This window comes from Eurosta solidaginis, chromosome 2 (genome assembly GCF_040869045.1).
Source record: "Eurosta solidaginis isolate ZX-2024a chromosome 2, ASM4086904v1, whole genome shotgun sequence".
NCBI lineage: Eukaryota > Metazoa > Arthropoda > Insecta > Diptera > Tephritidae > Eurosta > Eurosta solidaginis.
Genome location: NC_090320.1, coordinates 203,207,433 through 203,229,703, shown reverse-complemented (window position 1 = coordinate 203,229,703; position 22,271 = coordinate 203,207,433). Strand labels below are relative to the sequence as shown.

The following is a 22,271-nucleotide window of genomic DNA, read 5'->3' as shown; positions in this document are numbered from 1 at the left end:
CAATAAGAAGAATTTCACCATGTTGCTAACAACCTAGCAGCCTTGACGAATGGTATGTAACTATGTGTTTGTTCTGTTCGGTATTATGTAGGTGGATGGGTATTTGTGAAAGGCTATGAACGTGTGGATGCATCAGTGTAAGCGGCCAAGGCGCGAACCAAATGTATCTGTGTAGGTGTTCGTTTTGTGGAGCGGTAAGCGTGTGAAGGTATGAGTGAAAAATACGTATGGATGAAAAATACGGGAAAGCCGAGAAGAAAGTTTGGCATGTATAGGTAGGAATTTTCCGTTTCTGAGTAACATTCCCCTGCCACGGCGGTAGCTATAAAAGGGCGCAACGCTAGGCAACGGACAAAGTATTACGTTATCAAGTGCCCAGTGCGAGTGAGTAAATATTTAAAAGTTTGTGCCCCGAAAAAAATATTTTAAAAAGTTTGAAGTGCGCGGCTTAAAGCGAAAAAAAAAAAGGTTGTAGTGCGTGAATAAAGGCGAAACTTTAAGTTGTGCGCGCCGAAGGTTTCGCGAAACGTGAGAAAAAAAAAAAAAAGGCGCACAAAGAAGTAAAGGCTAGGGATATCCTGCCCACCACCAAGCAGTCCCCAACTCAGGACAGCAGCAGAAGTTCCTGGTAAGTACAATGGTTTTCGCTGCCCTTGAATTTTTTTATCTCCCACCAACTTGGCATGCCCACTGGGAAGCTGGCGTCCACAAAGCCAATTTTCCAAGCAAGCCAAAAGCAAATTTGCATGCATATATGCACGCCTCCGTACAGACATATGTATGTCGGTGTGTATATTAATCATGCAAACAAAAAAAAAAAAAAAAAAAAAAAAAAAAAAAAAAAATAGTTTTAGCATCACCAGGCTTCTTGCATTAGGAATTCCCCAAGAATAATGTTTTTCTTTCCTTATATTAACAGGACACTCCCTTTTGGAAAGAACGCACTGGGCAGAGCATTGCAAATTACGGTTTGCGGCCTAAAGGCTGAATTAGCGTCATACCGCTCCAACAATAGCAACCACGAGTTTTGGTATTGGCGGCGCAACGCCAACATTAATCGTCACAACACTTTAGTATTTAGCCGACAGCAAAGCAATTTTAGCAACATGTCTTATTGGAGGGGTTAGAACGCAGCAACAACAGCAACTCCATTGGTACCGGCAAACAACATCCACTACAGCATTTTTTTTGTTGGCAACGCACGGCCGCAACAACCACAACTTGTATCTATTTCTATCTTAGTAACATACCGCTCGACTACAACAACACTATTTTTGTGAGATTGGCGGCGCATCACCCAACAACCAGTACAACAACGTTCGTATATCGGCGACGTAGCGCCCAACCACTATTACTACACATCCAAAAGCACTACACTATAATTTTATTTGGTGGCGCACACCACTACAACCACAGTGAAAACACAAGAACTTGGCAATATCGAGGAGGAGCATTTTCCACCAGCGGCATTGGGTCGCAACAACAATACCCACAAGCGCTACACTGAGTCGTTATGTATTGGCGCGCAATACAACAACAACGGCAACGACACCACAGGTAACTAAAATCCTTGGGAGCTAACACAACAAATAAAGAAAAACGGCAGCAACCGTCACAATAAAGTTGGCAGCAACATTTCCATATTTTGGCCCTTGAAACTACAACAAGCACAGGCGGAGAGAGGAACGGCCTCGGCGTTGAATTTGGTCACCACATTAGTTTTGTACACTGTATTTTTTTATTATTACGTTTATTTATATGTGAATCCCAAACTTTAACACCATACTCCCTAATGGTGGTACTCTCGCTCCCATTTAAATTTCCTCATTCGTTTATTCCTTTCATTCCCTTTTTTTTTTGTTTCTTCGGTCTGACATTCCATTGTCTTTTTTTTTTTTTTGTTTCCCTCCCTTTTTTTTTGATCTTTCCTTACCAGACACATATTTTTTCTTACGTGTTCCTTTCTTTTGGCTATGCATGGTAGCCGTAACTCAGGATTGTTAAACTTTGAGTTTTTAAAATTTTCTTTTGCTTTTTTTGATTTTTTTGGAAAAAAAAAAAAAAAATTACATTTTTTTTATTTTTATTCCGGCCAATATACCGCGTTATTAGGCTCACACCCTGAAATTGTAATGATGCCTTCAGCATAATAGGCATTCTTTGTTTTGCTGGTGCGAATATACTTTTTTTAAACACGTTTCACCATCACGTTGATAGAATTAATACTACCAAAGCACTCATTACTAAAGATCACTAGCGAGTGATCTTGGCTGAGTGATTGTGGGTGGCCAACGTGGGCGTGGCCTGTAGAATTGTATGCATGCTAGGAGTATTTCTTTTCAGCATTTTCAGCAAAGCTACTCAACTGCAGCGGCGCCGTTGGATAAGGAGAGTAACTTGGTGAGTGTTTTGAGTGAAATATAAAAATTTATCAATATACACCTGTTTAGTTGTATGTACATGTGTTAGTACAGATTCCTGCTCTTGCAAAAATAGAACAGGAATTAGCAAAGCAGAAAAATAGAAACAGATTGCAACGAACATATGTGCATGCATGAAAAACGTCACAAACGTATATTTGCACTTACATACATACCATTTACTTCCATATACACATAAATTCTTTTCCTTGTTGACCTACTTTTGCTGAGTACATAATTGATCTTATGTTTATTTGAGCGGTTGCGGTAGGTCAGGGATTAGGGTACTTGAATTTTTTTATTCGCCCTCTTATTTTATTTTATTTGAATTTGTACCTTTAGAATTAGAATTAGCTCCTATTAATAATACCGCATTAGGGTGGCCCTAAAAGTTTAATTTTTTTCTTTGAGACCAGACACTTTGTCTATTAGCCGTAGGTTTTTTTATAGAATTGAATTTGGAATGTATCCACTGGTTCTTGCACTCTTATGAATTTTTAATGTTCGCCAGTAATAAAAGTTAGCATTAAGTTTGAGCAATTTTTTTATTGTTACTTTGAGTAAACTTTTGAAGCCCTTGGAAAATTATTTTGTAGTAAATTTTTATTTTAAAGTTTTGTTGAAATTATTGAACTAGTAGTAGGGTATTAGTTGGTAATTTGGAAACCAAAAATTTTGTAAATAAATCATAAGAATTATGTTTGGATGAAATTTTAATATTTTCAATAATGCAGGGCTAAGTCGAATTTTGGTGTTGGTGCTGCGCTTGCGCGCGGTAAGGTAAGGTGAAAGTGAGTGTTTAGGGAAAATGACTGAGTGACAGGGGACAGACCCATGTCAGGATTGGGGGCACTGTAAGGTAAACAGGAGTCAGCACAGTGCCCACGGTGCAGTGCAAGTTGCACTGCAGAGGGAGGGTAGACTCCACCTGACAGGACATCCCTCCATCTTTTTCCCCTCTTAACTCTGCCCCTCACGTTTATTTCTATCTTTTTCAGCTTTTTCTCTCCTTTATATATACATGCAGGTATGAACCCTTTTTGTTCATGTGGCTGCGGGTGAGGTCGGTGGTGCAATACCCCGCCCAAGACGACGAGCTAGCCTGGGCCCGCAAGCATACCTGCTTGCCGCCGCTCCTCACCACCCAAACAGTCAGCCACGTAACACCCTCCCGGACCACCCTCGATCTCACTGTAGTTGAACTCAAGGCCTGGATAGCTGCCATGCTATCAGAGTAGGTGTTGAATTCCCTAACCGTAGTAACACTCGAGAGCATTTTATCCATCGCATCCTCAGTCGCAGCAACTTCCGCTTGGAATACACTGCAGTGATCAGCCAACTTAAACTTGCGGTTTACATTTAGCTCTTGACAAAAGACCCACACCAACCTTTTCGTCCAACTTCGACCCATCCGTGAACAAGTTAACTGATCCTCTACCCCAGATGAACCCTCTTCCCCACTCCTTTCAGGCGAATGACTAACATTAAATTCCAACAAATTTCACTTTACACATTTTAGGACACGCGCCTTTTTATTAAGACAAATTATTTTGACTTATAGTTACTGAGCATTTTTAAATCTATAAGCGAGAAAAGGCGTCAATGGTGCGACACAGGTGATTTCATTGTGTTTATTGTTTACATTTTCTTTAACTCATTCATATTCGATATATACATTACGTGCCGCATACGTAAACAAACGTCTAATGTTGAAACATTGACCATCGCAGTCTGCTTACAAATGACATTCTCATCAAAAGCACACCCTTATCAATTGTATTTCAGGCAGAGTGTGCAAAGAAACGAAACAAAACATTTCCATGCTTACTTGTGTATTCAAAGCTTTGTGGAAATAAGGATAGAAAAAGTGGTACCGAAAAAATGCATAGTTGATCTCCAAACGGTTTTTTACTATTATCAAAGAAGATCCTCAGTAATTGGCTGTAAGTGATAATTGTTCCGAAATAATACGCAAATATATCAAAAAAATATTCTTTAAATCACGCACACATATCCTAAAATAATTACTAAAATGTGCCGTAAATAGTCCGAAAACTATCCAGACATGGACAAAAAATTGTTCCTAAAAAACTTACAAAACAGTCTCGAAAAAACTTCTATGTTCTACGAATGTTCTCGAAACTATGTAGATCTCAAATCCCAACATAGATTCTGTAAAGGCTACCATTACCAACCAACTTGAACTCACTACTCATGTTTCTAATGGATTTAGAGAAAATCATCGATGTTATTTACACTAATTTCAGTAAATCATTTGATAAAGTTTCCCACTCCTTGCTTATCCACAAACTGGATGGACTTGGCTTCCAACCTCGTCTCATCCATTGGATATCTTCGTATCTCTGCGGTAGAACGCAACAAGTAATTTTTAAAAATACTCTTTCAAATATCATTAATGTTCCCTCTGGCGTACCACAGGGCAGTCATCTCGGTTCAATTCTGTTCTTGCTATTTATTAATGATATCTGTACCACAATAAAATATTCTAAAATTTTAATGTATGCTAATGATGTTAAATTTTTTAGGTCCTATGCGTCTATTGAAGAACGTCCCTTGCTTCGAGCGGATTTAAACTGCTTAGTTGCTTGGTGCAATGCGAATTCAATGCCGCTGAACCTCAATAAATGTAAATTCATGTGCCTCTCTCGAAGATCTTTTCCAGCAGACTCTTACGTAATTAATAATGTTTGTCTTGTATCAGTAAATTATTTTGTTGACTTGGGAGTCACGATGGATGCTGAACTTAGTTCCAACCTTCATATTATGACTACTGCCAATACGGCTAGAGGGGTTCTATCATTGGTGAAGCGATGGTCTAAAGAATTTACTGACCCGTATGTAACCAAAGCCCTTTTTACCACATTAGTTAGACCGATACTAGAATGCGGATCAATAGTCTGGAATCCGCGATATCAAGTCCATGCAGATAGGCTTGAGTCAATACAGAAGCAATTTTTACTTCTCTCTTTAAGGAATTTTCATAGTCGGTTAACGATTATCATTCATCCAACTCTCGCAAGTCGTAGAGGAATGCTAGGCGTATTATTTATAGCTAAACTACTGAATGGACTAATTTCTAGCCCATTGCTTTTGAAGGAAGTAAACCTCAATGTCCCATCACGAGCGCTAAGACATTACAAACCTCTTCTTTTGAGGCTGTGCAGAACTAATTTCGAACTAAATGAACCTTTTCGGTGTTTGTGTCATGATTTTAACTCTCATTCGAATTCATTTGATATAACGGATTCACTTTTTACTATAACGAAAACTGTCCTATCCTATCTTAACTCGTAACAAAAAAAAAACAAAAAAAAAAAACAAGTAAGGACGGGACTGTCTTTGGCTGTGTCGAAGACTTCATACCTTTCATGAATGGGGCTGAACAATAATCTTATCCCGTTCGTAATCTTCAAATAATCGGATGTATAAGATAACAAATTTATAGTGAACAGATGTACATACCTAAACAATTTTTAAGATAAATATAAAATAAAAAAAAATGGCAAAAAACCCCCTTATCTGAACGATCGGTTGTATGGGATATATATTATAAATAGCTCCGATCGAAATGATTTTTACAGGAAATCTTCTATAATATATTAGAATATGGAAGCGTGTCATTATTCTGTATTACAAAATTCTGGGTGACAAAATTCTGTAAATTGCAAAAAAATTCAAAATTCTGGTTTCTTAAAATTCTGATCTTTAAAATTCTGCTTTCTAAAATTCTGCTTTCTAAAATTCTGCTTTTTCAAACTTCTGCATGTTTAATTCTGGAGGTCAAAATTCCGGAATAGTGGCATGGCGTAGCCGGTGTTTGATCGTCTAAGGGTTATTATTTTAAAGTGCGGCCGGAGTCGCCTACGCAGAACGGTATACTACGCAGAAGGACCACACACCCGGACTTGGCATGACGTAGCCCAGGGTTATTTTTTATAAGCGCGGCCTTCGGCCAGAAACGTCTTCTACGCAAAATTACTGTGCATGGCGCACTTTTTCAAAATAATTACATGCCCTCTTTAACATGGTTAACATTATATTTTAATACAGAATTTTGTAATACAGGATTTTGTAATACAGAATTTTAAAAAAGCAGAATTTTAAAAAGCAGAATTTTGTTTTTAGAATTTTGTACATACAGAATTTCGACAACAACCCTTAGAATATATATCACCATGTTTCACGTTTTTATATTGGAAGCTAAGGGAGAAATGGGCAAAAATCTTTCTATCTGAACGATCGGTTGTATGGGATATATACTATATAGAGCTCCGATCAAAGTAATTTTTTCAGGAAATCTTCTATGATATATTAGAATAAATATCACCAAGTTTAACGTTTTTATATTGGAAATTAAGGGAGAAATTGACAAAAATCTTTCTATCCGAACGATCGGATATGCTATATATAGCTCCGATTAAAGTGATTTTTTAAGAAAATCTTCTATGATATATTAAAATATGTATCACGTTATACTTTCTAAATTAAGGGAGAAATGGCCAAAAATCTATCTATCTGAACGATCGGTACTATGGGATATAACTATATATAGCTCCGATCAAAGTGATTTTTTCAGGATATCTTCTATGATATTTTAGAATATATATCACCGAGGTTCACGTTTATACTTTCTAAATTGCGGCAGGAATGACCAAAATCGTCTTATCTGAACGATCGGTTGTATGGGAGAAATATGTTATAGTGGTCCGATCATACCGGATTCGACAAATATCTAATATAATACAAAAATACATCCTTGTGCCAAATTTCATTGAGATATCTCAAAATTTGAGATACTAGTTCAAACAGACAGACGGACGGACGGACGTACAGACGGACATGGCTATATGAACTCAGTTCGTCACCCTGATCAATTCCGTATACTTAATGGTGAGTCTGTCTTCTCTATTTCTCAACGTTACAAACATCGGACCAAAGTTAATATACCATTTCATGTTCATGAAAGGTATAATAAATCTTTAATGCTAAAATCGTTAATTTATTTAACAATTTACTATATGTAAAATTTCCAACTGTTATGTATAATACTCAGCTGGTGATTTTTATTCTTTAGCTGAGCAGTTTTAGACCTCGACGCTTAACAAACATCCGCCTATCAACAACTCGGCAAAAACAAAATACGTGCGTCATGCGGATGCGGCCCTCGTGTCGGTTGGGCAGGCTTTGGAGCGTATTGATCTGTTGGGTTTATTATTATTATACACAACTAAAACTAGAAGCTTTCAATATGTTTCAATATTATGAACATTGGTAACATAACGGTTGATCGTAACGGCATACGAGTATGTATCTAGATAAATATAGACTTACATATGAGCCGTTTATTTTGAAAGTGGCATAAGTAATTTCCAACTCATGGTCTTAAATGCATTGTTATTTTTGAACGAATGCATATATAGATGGTTCTACAATTATAAAATAATAACAAGAATTGCATCTTTTGGATATTGGACTCTAAAAAACTGGAGGCGAGGAGAGATGCAAACAAATTACCACTGAACCTAAACGACATGAAATGACTTATGCCACTTTCAAAATAAACGGCTCATATATCAAAATACTCAGGATGAAAAAAGGAATTGATTTAGTCATGTCAGTGTCCAGAAGAGATAAGTTTTACACATTTATAGACGAACGGGAACGATAGGACCAATCCCCGTGTACCCATATGGGAACGAATGAAGACTAATATATATTCTCATCAAAAAGTGTTAGTTTTCGTATGGTACGAGATTATATACATTTTAAACGCAATATTAAAACTTGCAAAAAATTATTATATACATCTATGTATAAAATTATAAAGTCGCCAATTCTTTCCAAAAGATATGGGTCGACGATAATGGAACATATGGTCCGAGTCATATAGGTTCGGCATAGGGCTCCCCATTTTTCTTAAAAAATTCGAAGCAATCACCTATTATCTTTTTTATTTAAATCACTTTGTTGCCGCTGTTTTTTTATGTTTCTTAAAATGGGCTACATAAATTTCAACCTGACTAATCCCATCTGTACCCAAATGGGAATAAAGGGGATCAATTATGCAATCGGAGACCGCTCTCTTTAGGAATTAGTCGCACTATTTTTTTGCAGTGTAGTGCTGTTCCGATACGAGTAGCTATGAGTACAAACTTGAATACTTTGCCCAAGTACCGAGTGTTTTTCGTAGTCGACTACTTCGTACAATTAGGTATCGAGTACATAGCCGCACTATCGAGGTATCGATTTCTCAAGTCAAATAATACTTCGTCTACTTTTGTAAATTTTGCTCCGACAATTCCCGCCAAATTGTATCTTAAGATTTTCTTCATTTTGCAATTTTGAGTTTCCATATAAAAATATCTCAAAATGAATATCACATTCTGCTCATAAATTGACTTCCGGAAAAAAAGCCAGCATTTGGGGAGAAATCACTATTATTTATTGGCGCTTAACCGCCTAGGCGATTTTCGTCGCTGCGTAAAAAGTCAGTCCAAAATTCCTCTGCTGCCAAATATGGATATCGAAGGCTTATTCTGTAGTCTTCTCCAGGATTTGGCGTATCGTAAAGATCTGGTCGATAGTATATTAACGAGCTCTGAAACCGCACTGATCAGGTTCAATCACTTCGTTGACTTTGGGCTTTAGTCTTTCCTTAAAAAACTAGAAATTTTGAGAAAATGAGCACCGCTTATTAACTAGCTGGCACAAACAAATCGAAAACTATTTTAGTTACATACAAGGGTGTCTTTGATGGGGATGTCTCGCCTTGCACACACCGGCGTCATCCCAAAACGTCGACTCGTAGGTGCTTGCACCGCATTGGGGTGGAGCCTCCTCGCGATGACACCTGGTAACGCTTCGGCGGCGAATGCGAGCGGTGACCCGTTTCTCCTCCCTTCAACCAGATTTCCCTTCTTCTCCTATCTCCCATCCGCACTCCGTTTCCCCTGGGCCAAGTTTTCCTATAAACAGGTTCTATTTTTAGTTCAATAATAATAATAATAGTTACATACAAAAACGGAAGTAGTCTTAAGTAAATGTAAGGTATTTGTGTAGTTAATAGAACGTTCTTAAGACTTTTTTTGTGGGGTATTCAAATAAGTGTATTGAAAATTAAGAACTATCAAGCTGACATATTTTGAACGTTATGAGTAAATGACTCAAACACATAAATTTTGCTTTGATCTTACTAAAATTGTATTTCACATTTACCAAAATGTTCTGGGTACTATTTTACCGGTAACGCTCAGAATCGGCCCGTTACTGAGCTTTTTAATTAGTACGATACGAGTAAGTGGCGAGTAGTTTCCCTCGATACTTATTATCTTTTTATATGAGTACAGTTAACGAGTACAAGGTCGAATCGGAACATAACTACTTGTAATGCGGCAGTTACTCACGAACGTACGTACCAAAAACGTATCAGCTGACACGACCTATCTTATGAGTGTGCAATGTAAACGAAAACTCACCGACGTGCAACGCCCGTACGTACATACGTAGCCCGGAACGTAGAAATCAAAACAATTTTGATTTTTTCCGTAAGAACGTGTCAGCTGATCGCTCTCTCACTAGACAGAGTTACCTAGTTTTGTGCGCTAATTTTTGACCGTTTGCAGTTTTATGCAAAAACACCTAATTAAAGTTTGAAAAATTGTGAAAATAATTCGAAATAATTATGTAAAAGTGCAGATTATAAATATGTAATCTATTTATATTTATTTAATATTAATCGCAGCCTTTTACAACATCAAAAATTAAATTGGAAAAAGTTGATGTTTCCATAAGCATGCATGCAAAATGGTCAATGGCAACAGTGCTTATCTGTAAACAAATATGTTATGTACATGTACACAGACGCAAACATTGATTCCTACGGGCTTGAGGGTTCGGTCAAACGTGTTTCGTACGACAAACGTCCGTACGTGCGGCACACGTCGGTGGGTTGTTGTTGTTGTTGTCGGTGGGTAATTGCCGCTTAAACGAAAGAAAATTACGTTATAGGTCAAACGTATAAACGCAATGGGATTATAACATACATAACAAACGGAACGTAATTTATTTTCACTTCACAATAAATTATACGATCCACATTAGGTTGGATTGCATTTTTAGCTCACAATAGACTTTGAACTGTCAAATTGGTTGCCAAAATATAAAAAATAAAGTAAATATCTGCGATTGATCTAATTTTATTGTTTTGTTTGAGCTCCAGTAATAGCGAAGGCGATGAAAAGATATTCCAAAGGCGGTTAAGAGAGTGCAGTACCTATTTGGACTTATCGAACTAAGCGCAAGCACATCATTTACAATGTATTATATTTTTGTAACAAAAAATTATTGCAGTTTCTTGAAGAGATTGCGCTTAACTTAAGAAGCTTTTAGTTATTTTCTGGAGAAGTTAAATTTAAAGCAAGCCGATACCAAAGCGGGTATCTTGCCATGAATTCCGCCAATATTTCATTTTGGCTTGGATTAAGCTTGTTTAATTTCGACCTTTGTTAATAATAAGAGTTTGAAATTTGTTATTATATTTTACTTGGTCATCTATTTTAAAAATGTTCTTACATTTTCATTGAAATTTGTGTGTATACGATCGCCAGTTTGTGTTCGAATGAAAGTGGAACGGAACGTGTACGTTCAGCCACTCGTCACGTATGTTGCGATCCAAAATTACGATCGAAGTAGTACCTACGTTCACGTAGGTGATAATCCGAAAATCATGTTTTTACTTGACGAGTTATACGATGACGGATGTTACCATTTGGCCCCAGTATTTATGTCAAGTACTTGAATTTGTTCTCGTTGTTACTCGTATCGGAGCAACACTGTTCATAATCAGGCAATGAAATGATTCGTTTCTTTGCACACTCTGGTTCCACCCTTTCTTTGTGATTGAGTTACCAAACACCCTCATTAAGAATGCTTCTGAGTGCGCAATAGCAAAACTGCGCATCAAGAGTACTGCAACTAAAAAAGAAATAGTAAGAAATATAATCGAGTAGAACTTCATAAAAGAAGGACTAAACGTGTCTGTGACCATTAAGTTTTTCTTCTAATTTTGCTTATTGTACTATTTCATTCTAAATTTTAAAGCTTCTTAATAACAAAACAATACAAATTATTGTATAAAAAAATACACACACATTCAACAATATCATTTATTTATGTAAGCAAACAGACGCAGGAAGAAAGTTCATAATATGCAATGCTTTCACCTATAAACGCTTTCGATCTCAACGAACGGCTATTAGCCGCTATACAGACGGGTAATTTTCATGGTGTACTCGATTGTCTTATGGAGGGTGCCAGGGCAACAGTTGTATCCACTACATGTGGACGTACAGCTATTGGTACTGCGGCATTAGTGGGTGATGCTGAAATTCTTGAATTATTAATACAATCTTGTGAGGAGCCTGATTTGGATATATTTAATAGAAGTAAGTGCCTGAGATTATGGGTAAGCAAAAATCGATTACCCAAACTTTTTCTTTGTGCTTGTATGACTGTATGTGTGTATGTGTGTGAAGTATCTAACTGTAATGGCTTATTATTAAAGGTAGTTTTAGTGGTGAGAGTAGTAGAGTGCACTGTATTGAAAACGACTATGCAGCATCTCTTATCATACAAGGCATTGAGTCGGTTGAACAGAGTTAACACAAATTTATTTAAAAAGACTGTTTAATTACATCGATGTGTAAACATTTCTGCTCGTGGTATGTGGGGATCCAGAATGTAAGCGTAAGTTGTTAAGTATAAACGTAAACGTAGCTCTTTAAAGCAGGGATGCACCTTAACGTTAAGCTAATCGTTTATCAAAAAATTTCCACCGTTTCCGTTGAAACACTTCGAAATATTATCGATATAGAAATTATCAAGATAAATTGTATCTCGTTTTTAACCGAAACGAAAAGCTTTCGTTAACGTTAAAAACGTTAACAAAAACGTGATACTTTATGTTTGAATTGTGCTGGCAATGCTATAGCCATGGTGAAGCCGTAAGGTGGTAACAACGAGCGCACATACACACACAAACTCCATATAATTTGTTTGTGTAATTCGTTGGTGGTAATGTCAAAAACACTCTGAGAAATGTTCGTACTGTCAAAATTCATGAGAAAAGTTGCAATCAGCTTGGCTATTGCTTTCACCTTTAATGACTCCGCCATCAATCAGCTTTGCCAGCATAGTTTGAAATTAATAATGAACATAAACGATTTGATTCCGTTTTGATATGGCAGAAAACGAAACGAAATCATTTCGTTAATTTGACGTTTTTAACGTTAATAAACGAAACGAAATGACTTTGTTTCGTTTATTAACGTTAATTATCGTAACGAAATGATATCGGTTCGTTGGTTAAGCATGCCTGCTTTAAAGAATTTAATTTAAATATTAAAAAAGCTACGCGACGGCGGGCGGGCGATAAAACAAAATTGATTAAGGTAGTGAGCGCAGTGGTGGTTGCAGGCACAGCTGGGCGGACTTATTCCGAAAACTGGATCTTGTCTTCAACACTATATGATTGATGTATGAAGCATATAAATGCAGGGGTATTGGTATACTGTGTGGGGTCCTACATAGTGTGTAGGTAAGCGTAGTCGTAGTGAGTGGTATTGGTACGCCGTATGGAGTAATACAGAATGTATTCGTAGGTATAGTCACTATGTTGTAGCATATTGCCGAACAATGCGCAAGGTAGAGTTGATATAAACGAAATCAGACAGCAAATCAAGCACGATAGGGAAAGCAGAGGAAAAAAGAAAAGGTGGTGAGAGGAAAGTTTAGAAGTCAAACCCGAAGCTGAAATCGAAACCGGACGGCGTGTTGTTATCGAAGTGTTGACAGTTGGTTGTCGCCGTGTTATCGGTTTGGGAAAGGTGTATTATCAACGCGGTATAGACGAGTTATTGATTTTTTATCGATAACAAAAAACAGTTTTTTATCAAGTATTAATTTATTTACATATTATCGAAAAGTTATCGATTATTTATCTATGTTGCCAAAAAATTATCGATGAGTAATCGACTTGCTTTGGAAATGCTATCGATATGTTATCGAAGAGTTGTCGATTTATCATCGGGAAATCATCGAAAAAATACTGATACGTTATCGCTTTGTTATCAAAAAGTTATCGATTTTCTATAGAAAAAATATCTATTTGTTATCAAGAAGTTGCCGATTTGATATCGATCCAATTTGTTATCGATGACTCATAAGTATATTATAAAGCGGATACCGATAAAACTTCACTATTAAATCGATGACTCTTCTGCAACCCTACTGTAACAAGCGATAACGATCCGATAACAAACCTATACCTCGACGATAATTGTTCACTGTTGCTAATAGACCAATGAAAAACTAATAACAAGTCGGCATCGTTGTTACATACAAAAAGCCGACGAAGCTCATGTTAAAAAGTCCAAAATTGTTTGTTTCTCTTAAAGTTTTCTCTGTTGTGGCTTAACTTCAATTCAGCGGCGAGCTCTAGTCGTAACACTTTATCAGTTTTTAACAACCGACTCTTGAAATACGACGCTTTAAAATTTGTGCGAAACCTTTTTCCAAAGGGGTTGTTAAATGTAGCAAGCAGCACTTGAGATGTAGCCGCAATTTTACTCGAATTTCAGATCCGTAACAAACTCCTCAAATCCCTTGATGGCAGAACTTTGGCAAAAGACAAAGAAACGAAACTACCTTTAAAGCAATTGGCCAGCCACTTGTGTTCTACGCGTCACTGATATGGTCGCCGAGGTTGAATGAAAAGAGCATAAAAAGGCCCTCAGAGGTACCCAGAAAGAGTCGGCAAAGTCCTATGCCGATAAATACCCGGAAACCCCCGTTCTTAATGTCAAATACCTTAAACCCACAGTTGAGGAAAGGAGTCTTCTCAGGGAGACGCGCGTCATTATCGAACAACTTAAATTCTTGCTTACCCATAATCAACCGCGACATACGCAATGTACATATTGTAACGAATTTACTTGCAAATCCTCTTATTTGCAACCCTCTGCTAAGTTCGAATCACTAAACTGTTGAATAAATAACTCCAATTTGTAATAATGCAAAATGGCCTTTATTAAAGTACTTCACAACAACACTCAAACTGTGCAACCATAATAAAAAAAAATAAAATGAAAAAATGAAACTCTGCTATTCTAAATAATACTGCTCTTACTCGCTAGAAAGCGTCTTAGTCGAAACAGCTTGACAACTCAAATCAAACTGAATTACTTCTTACTCGCCTGCCCCGCTTTTATAGTTTACGCTGCATACTTCTAGGCTCTTCGATTTCCAGAACTTACTAGTTGTTTCGGCTACAAAATCGCCGGCCACAACTACGTGCACAAATTATTGCCCTCTCTTGTGACCACTGAGATAAGATATATGCATGTGTTTGTGCATTGCCGCTCCGCTGCTCGTATACGTACATATGTGTAGACGCAATTATTTATTCGTTTATGTAGATACATAATGATTGAATTATTGATGTGAATTCACGTCACTGCTTAACATCGCTTAGAGACAATAGCATCGCTTAGTGCTGCTAACGTTCGTTACACTGCCCTCCACCTAAGTCTGATCGTCCCGATCAGACAAATCTCTCAATCTAAACGCTGCTCGCATCGCCAAATGTACCCCTCTCCTATTTCGTGATTTCCCAATTGCTTGTATGCGGTAGATGACATCACTGATCCTCTTCACAACTCTGTACGGGCCTTCCCAACTGCACCGATATTTGGATGGAACACCTTTCCGCCGATGAGGGTTGTATAGCAGTACCAAATCTCCCTCCCGGAAACCTTCCGAATTATTTTCCTTGTCGAACCTGTGTTCCATCTTACTACTCACTATTCTGGATCGTTCTCTCGCATTATGTTGCTTGGCCAATGAAGAACTACTTTGTAGAGCCTGTTCTTGACGGATTGGCTTAACATACTCAGTATCGTTCAGACGTTTCCCAACAGTAGTGCGCGCTGGCTTGAAACCACCCTTGCATTCTTTCTGGAAGATTCTTTCAGTTGTTTTAGTGCGACCATTAGGGTTTGTCAATGCCAGTGTTTTTCTCGCAGGTACTTTTGATTTCGCTTTATATGGCCCATTCAATCCATCAACCTTTCCTCGATCAACTTTCCCTGACTTTCGTGGTCTCTGTCGAATCTCCTCCAGCAGCACTCGCTTACTGCTGAACCCTTTTTCCAAACTGAAGTTAAGTGGCACATCTTGGTTCTCATAATGCATCGCCCTTCTCTGCATATCGATCTTGATGTCATGGTCAACCAAGAAATCCACTCCCAATATAACTTCATCAACAATATCCGCCGCAACGAATTTGTGTAAAACCGTGACCTTCCCAATTAAGACTTCACATATTACTTCTCCCTGGACTTGATTATACTCGCCAGTGACCGTACGCAACCTGGCTCCAGGTAACCGCTTTACTTTCCTGTTAACCAAATCAGATCGGATCAAGGAATGAGATGCGCCCGTATCTACAGTCAGTACACGCTCCTTGCCATCCACATTCCCTCTGACGGTAAGACTGCTTGATTTCCTTCCAATTTGCGACACAGATATCACAGGACATTCAATAGCCGGGGCAAGTTTTCGTTCTTTACATCCGACACGCTCTTGCTCATTTCCGCCAGCTTTGCGTTTACGGCCACTCACATTGTTGGAACTATTAGGATCAAGATCGTAATTACGTGCAATGTGACCTGGGTTGCCGCACTTGAAACATTTAATAACTCCGGCATTTTTCTGTTGTGATCCCTTCAGTGCTTCCAAAATTGTGTCTACCCAATCTGGTCTTTCTACCTCCACACGGCGTGCTTTGAAAACTGGCTTACACAGAAGCGACGCTGTTTCCTGAATCAGAGCTTGTGACACCGTTTCTGCGAATGTTGGCTTTGGGTTTACGTATGTAGCTCGCTTCGTTTCCACGTCCCGTATGCCATTTATGAAACTCTGGATTTTTACCCTCTCGGTGTATTCCACGGGTGCGTCCGCATTTGCGAGATGAGCCAACCTTTCAACATCTGAAGCAAACTCCTGCAATGTCTCATTTGCTTTTTGGTAGCGGTTTTGCAACTCAATTTGGAATATCTGTTTTCTATGCTCGCTTCCATAACGTCGTTCTACAGCAGCCATCAATGTCTCATAATTGTTCCGCTCTCCTTCGGGAATCGTCTGTAGGATTTCCGCTGCTGGCCCCTTCAATGCCACGAACAATGCAGCAACTTTATCTTCCGCATTCCAGTTGTTCACTGCTGCGGTCTTCTCAAACTGTAGCTTGAAGACCTGGAAAGGAACAGAACCGTCAAAAGATGGAGTTTTTACCTTTGTATTACTCGCTGAAGCAGCCGGCCGATTAAGTTGCAATTTCTGTATATGACCTCTCAACGCATCCACCTCTGCCTCGAATTTTTCTTCAAACTGCATTATTTTTTCGTCCATGCGCGCTTCGAGTTTTGATGATATACGCGCCTCTTGTGCTTCTAGTTGTACTGTTATGCGTGTCTCTTGTTCTTTCAGCTGGGTTGCCATATATGTCTTTTGTTCTTCCAGCTGTGATGACATATTTGTGGATATTTGTGATGACATTTCTGTTATACGTGCCTCTTGTGCTTCCATCTTGGATGTTAAAGTGTCTCCTGCGATTCGAGTTGTGATGCCATATATGTCTTCTGTTCTTCCATCTTGGATGTTATACGGTTCTGTCTGCTGTTCTGCCAGTTGAGATGACACTGTCGATGTTTGAGCAGATATTGCAGCTAAAATCATGTTCAAGTCTGTACTGGTAACCGTCTGCGATGTTTCGTTCTTTCTTCAATTTTTGTTGTCTCCTCGCCATCAAGATGAAAGACATGCTCTTCCACATCAATTCCTTCTGCTTCCATTGCTTCTCGTAGCCGTGCCTGAAGTTCGAGTTTAACGCCGCTTGTATTCAATCCACGGCTCTCCAACTCCTTCTTCAGTTGTGGGATCTTCAATTCACTTAACTTTGCCATGTCCTTGTTGTCCTCTAGAATTTATTCAACAATTCCTCTTCTGACACCAATTGTAACGAATTTACTTGCAAATCCTCTTATTTGCAACCCTCTGCTAAGTTCGAATCACTAAACTGTTGAATAAATAACTCCAATTTGTAATAATGCAAAATGGCCTTTATTAAAGTACTTCACAATAACACTCAAACTGTGCAACCATAATAGCTTGATTAATAACCAAACTGATTGATAGCTCAAATGAAACTCTACTATTCTAAATAATACTGCTCTTTCTCGCTAGAAAGCGTCTTAGTCGAAACAGCTTGACAACTCAAATCAAACTGAATTACTTCTTACTGGCCTGCCCCGCTTTTATAGTTTACGCTGCATACTTCTAGGCTCTTCGATTTCCAGAACTTACTAGTTGTTTCGGCTACAAAATCGCCAGCCACAACTACGTGCACAACTTATTGCCCTCTCTTGTGACCACTGAGATAAGATATATGCATGTGTTTGTGCATTGCCGCTCCGCTGCTCGTATACGTACATATGTGTAGACGCAATTATTTATTCGTTTATGTAGATACATAATGATTGAATTATTGATGTGAATTCACGTCACTGCTTAACATCGCTTAGAGACGATAGCATCGCTTAGTGCTGCTAACGTTCGTTACAATATGTTTTGCATGTAATGTATATCCAAATGACTCCAGCCATCCTTTCAATTGTAATTTTGCTGTTGCCCATGTCTCTTTGGTTCAACACTGTTGAAAGTGCAAGTTTCCTTTGATTTCTGTTAAAGAATATTGATGATAATTTGTGAGTGATCGCGCCTGTTGGATAGGTGGAAGAACTGCTACAACAAGAACAAGGGGTATAGGAAAAGGAGGACTATAAGAAAAAATTTAGATAATGGAAAAAAGAGCGAAAGTGAAATAAGTGAAAAAAGGAAGAACAAGGAGTGGATTTTAAGAACTTGTTGAAATTATTTTCTGTTATTCAGTAAATCCAAGTTGGGGTGGAACATATGAGTAGTTTTGTTTTAGGGAAATGTGTCAGGGTCAATCTGTCGAAAATTCGAACATTAGTATGGTTCCAAAGGAACAGAGAGAGGAAGAGGGAGCGGTAAGGGGGTGGTAAAGGGAACGAGTACAGGGAGAGAGCTAGAGCTGAGGGAAAGGGAGAAGAAAAGGGACGGAAGAGGGCTGCGTAGAGAGAAAGGCAGAAATGTAGCGAAGAAAGAAAGGGATTGGGAGAAAAGGAAACTGAGAGATAAGAGCGTAGAGAGGTAGAGGTATGACGAAAAAGTTAGGGAAGAAACAAAAAGTAATGAGAAGTTAGTAATAACTAAAATTACCTTTTTCAAATTAACAATTCCCTGAAATTAGTTCTTTTGCGGCGCGGTAGAATGCAAACAATCGCTAAACTAACTAGCTTCTATGTGCAATAAAGTGGTGATGTAAGTCCCGGGCGACAGTAAGTTGATTGGCATAGCAATGGAACAGAGTACACCGCGAACCCAGAAGAATCTCAAAATCTGGATTTCATCGGAGCTGTGGGAACAAAGAGGTGATCAATAGTGGTTGAAACATGCTTGACAGAGATCATATACATGTTGTTTAAGGTATAACAATGAGTTTCTTTTTACTGCAAGCATTTGGTTATTTCAATCAACCTGGGCCCGTATTACGTGTTACGATCAGTGACTGAAACACGTTTTCACTCAGGCGATAACTATGCAACTGTCAGACTAAGTATTTCAATACATTTTAATAAGTTATGGATTTAACGAGTACTATTTGTCCCTACTTCGCATATGCCATTAATCCGACCCACCATTTCAGAGCTATTTTGATTTAAAAAATGAGTTTCGATCACTGATCGTAACACGAAATACGGGCCCTGTTTATATTTTTTTGGAGCATTTTGAAAACTTTCTTAGATCGAACTGCATGAAACCGCCTAGATGTTGGTACCTGATATTCACAGTGGCTGACATTCGTGGAGAAAATGGGTGACCGTTTTCTTGCAGCCTTCTTGGTTACAACTCCTGCACCCGTCGTTGAAGGGGTTTCCAATTCTCTCCGCATGTAGGTAATTGGGGCTGTCATCCTGAATATTTTTTTCCTGGACAATTTATGTAAATTCTCTGATTTTATTGGTAGAAGTCCAGCCAAATTTTTTCGTGATCCTCTGTGAGTCCGTAGATTGCAAATTTTGGATAGCGGTCTTCTTAAGATAGGTAAATTTTTATAGATGTAAGCGGTCGGTGTACCGCAACTCCCTCAGTGATGTCTAACTATGCGCCGGTCTTTTCCAGTTCATCCGCTTTTTCATTGCCGTCTATAATGAGTTTGCTTCATTGCGCAGCACATGCGTACAGTTATCCATGGCTTTGGAGGATGTAAGTGGTGATTCCAATGCCATGAAGGCTGCATGGCTTTTTGATAATATGAATACCTCTCAACCGAATACAGAGTTCTCCAACAGCAAGTAAAATGCCTTCTCTATTCGTAATAGCCCTGCTTGGAAGATACTAGCTGAGTTTGGAAGACGGATTGAGAGTGCGACTTCTCATTGTTTGAAGAAGATTCCTGTACCAGCACCTTGGTCCATTTTGGAGCCGTCAATCAAGAGTGAGGTGATATCCTCCTTACATATCATGATGACCAATCCATTCGCGAGAGTATCCTCACCTTAAAGCTATTGTTCAATGTAGGCGAAAGATAATCCATTTAGCCTTCTTAGGATTCCGCTGTGCTCATACTGTTTCTCGTTCCAGTATCTAGATTCCCTAAGTGTGATAGAAGAGGCAGTAGCTGGACCCAGTTTCAGCTGGTTTAGGATAACATTTAAAGAGTCCGTTGGACACGCCCTTCGTGCTCCTGTTACCCCTGCACAGGCTGCCTGTTGTACTGTTAAGTTTTTTAATGTTGTCTTGTTTGTCCAGGGCTGACCATCACACTATCGTAGGTTTTGGTCTTAGGCCCCAGTGTCTGTTAACTATTCTCTTACACGAGAAGACGCGATGTACGCCTTGCACATTTTGATATCACTTAAAGGGCTTTCAAAATATCGCATTGGCACAAGACTGGCATCAAATTCCTACATTATATGACTGCCATTTTCTTTTAGACCACTGGTTTTTTTGCTTTAACTGCATAAGATCTGTTGATAAATAACTAATATCTCACTTAGAACCTCATGACTTTTCATTCCTTTATAGACCGCTCGAACTCATTTGAAATGGAAACGGAGTGCACACCCGACGGCATGGACAATCTAGAGTGGGAGGATGAATTCATAGAGAATTATAACGATTGTGACTCACAAGGTGTTGCAGATGATATGGCTCAGGACACTGAAGATACTTCACTCTATTATTATTATGCCAAAACTTTTGAACGTACCGGTGCTATTATTACCCGAATGGATGAACCATATGCAATATCTTCTAACTATGGCTATCAACAAGATATCCATCGAGTTGATGCGCTTTTAATAACACCGTTGCATTATGCAGCAGCCTGTGGACATTTGGAATGTGTGCGAATATTAATTACACATGGTGCGACATTGGATGCTGTCAACAGTGATGGCTGTACACCATTGCACGTGGGCGTGGCGCATGCAGAAGTAGCCCACATACTGTTAAAGCATGGGGCTAATCCAAATTTGAAAACACTCAACACCGGCGAAACAGCTTTGCATTTGGCTATAAGGAATCGTTCGACGGCTGTGGTGAGTTGAATAGGAAATAAACTCTTTTTGTTAGTTCTCTTTTAACACAAACATTGTTAGTTCTGACATTATGTTGAGTACTCCGTTAAGCATTCTGAACTACCTAACAGGTTGGCTTTTTGTGTGACTTTATTCATCATACATTTTCCTGCAACATTCACTCAATGCTGGTTCGCGAGTTTTATGACATTTAGGAGTGTTCTTTAGGAATCAAATTTGTCATTTAAATATTTTGGTAAAGTGTGAAAATAATGTTAGACTAATTGTCCGATTTGATAGTTGGCTCCACGTATCGTTCCTAAACACAAGCTGTCTTCCTGAACAGATGTGATACATGTGGTCAAAGTATCGCTCAACAGCAGTTTGTTCGAAACGTGCCTTTCTTTGTTATAGAGATTAACTTACGGTTGTTGTTGTTATTGTTGATGATGTAGCGATAAGGACACTCCCCGAAGGGGATGGATTCAAGGGTTTGTGTAGCGCAATATATAGCTTCTCCAACCTCACCTTCGAGCGGCGAATCCCGTTTCACTAATAGACGAGGCTCTGGTGACCATTAGGAGCTTGGGGGTTGGGAGGGAGGGATGGCCTGAAGGCTTAATGTGGCCATATAAATCGTTCCCGAGATGGTCGGGCTAGCACCTTAATGGTGCTGTGTTACCGAGCGTATCCGGAAAAGGACCATCTGTTCGATAACACTCCCCATAGCTTTCGGGGAGTAACCTTATCGCTACAACAACAACAAGGCCTTGGGGAGTGTTATCAATATTTATGGTCCTTTGCCAGATGCAGATCAGGTAACAAGCACCATTAGGGAACTAGCCCGGTCATCTCGGGAACGATTTGGTATGACCACATGAAACCTTCTAGGCCATTCCGCACTCCCACCACCGAGATTCAGTTAAAGAAGCAGGATTCGCCACGGGTAGGTGAGGCTAACAATTGGGTTGGGGAAGCTTTATATTGCGCTGGCAACCCCTTGATTGGGTTGCGCTACACAACCCCTTGAATCAATTCGGTATTTTAGTAACCTATTACGAAAGGCATACCTACCGCGTGAATATTCTAAGCCTCCTAAACCGCTGGGGTT

At 38.9% G+C, this 22,271-nt stretch overlaps 1 protein-coding gene across 4 annotated transcripts in view; it reads left to right on the top strand.

Annotated features, from left to right (window-relative positions):
* Window positions 1-1,319: 1,319 nt before the first annotated feature.
* LOC137240530 (ankyrin-1) overlaps window positions 1,320-22,271 on the top strand; it is a 30,914-nt gene continuing 9,962 nt past the window's right edge. Inside the window, exons 1-3 of one of the 4 annotated variants that reach the window (XM_067766953.1) lie at window positions 11,479-11,713; window positions 18,829-19,064; window positions 20,667-21,181. In XM_067766953.1, the coding sequence (XP_067623054.1) occupies window positions 20,687-21,181 (495 nt within the window). In that variant the 5' untranslated portion in view covers window positions 11,479-11,713; window positions 18,829-19,064; window positions 20,667-20,686. Of the gene's footprint in view, window positions 1,558-11,478; window positions 11,885-18,828; window positions 19,065-20,666; window positions 21,182-22,271 lie in introns of those variants that run through there. The other 3 variants (XM_067766952.1, XM_067766954.1, XM_067766951.1) reach the window with 3 other exon arrangements.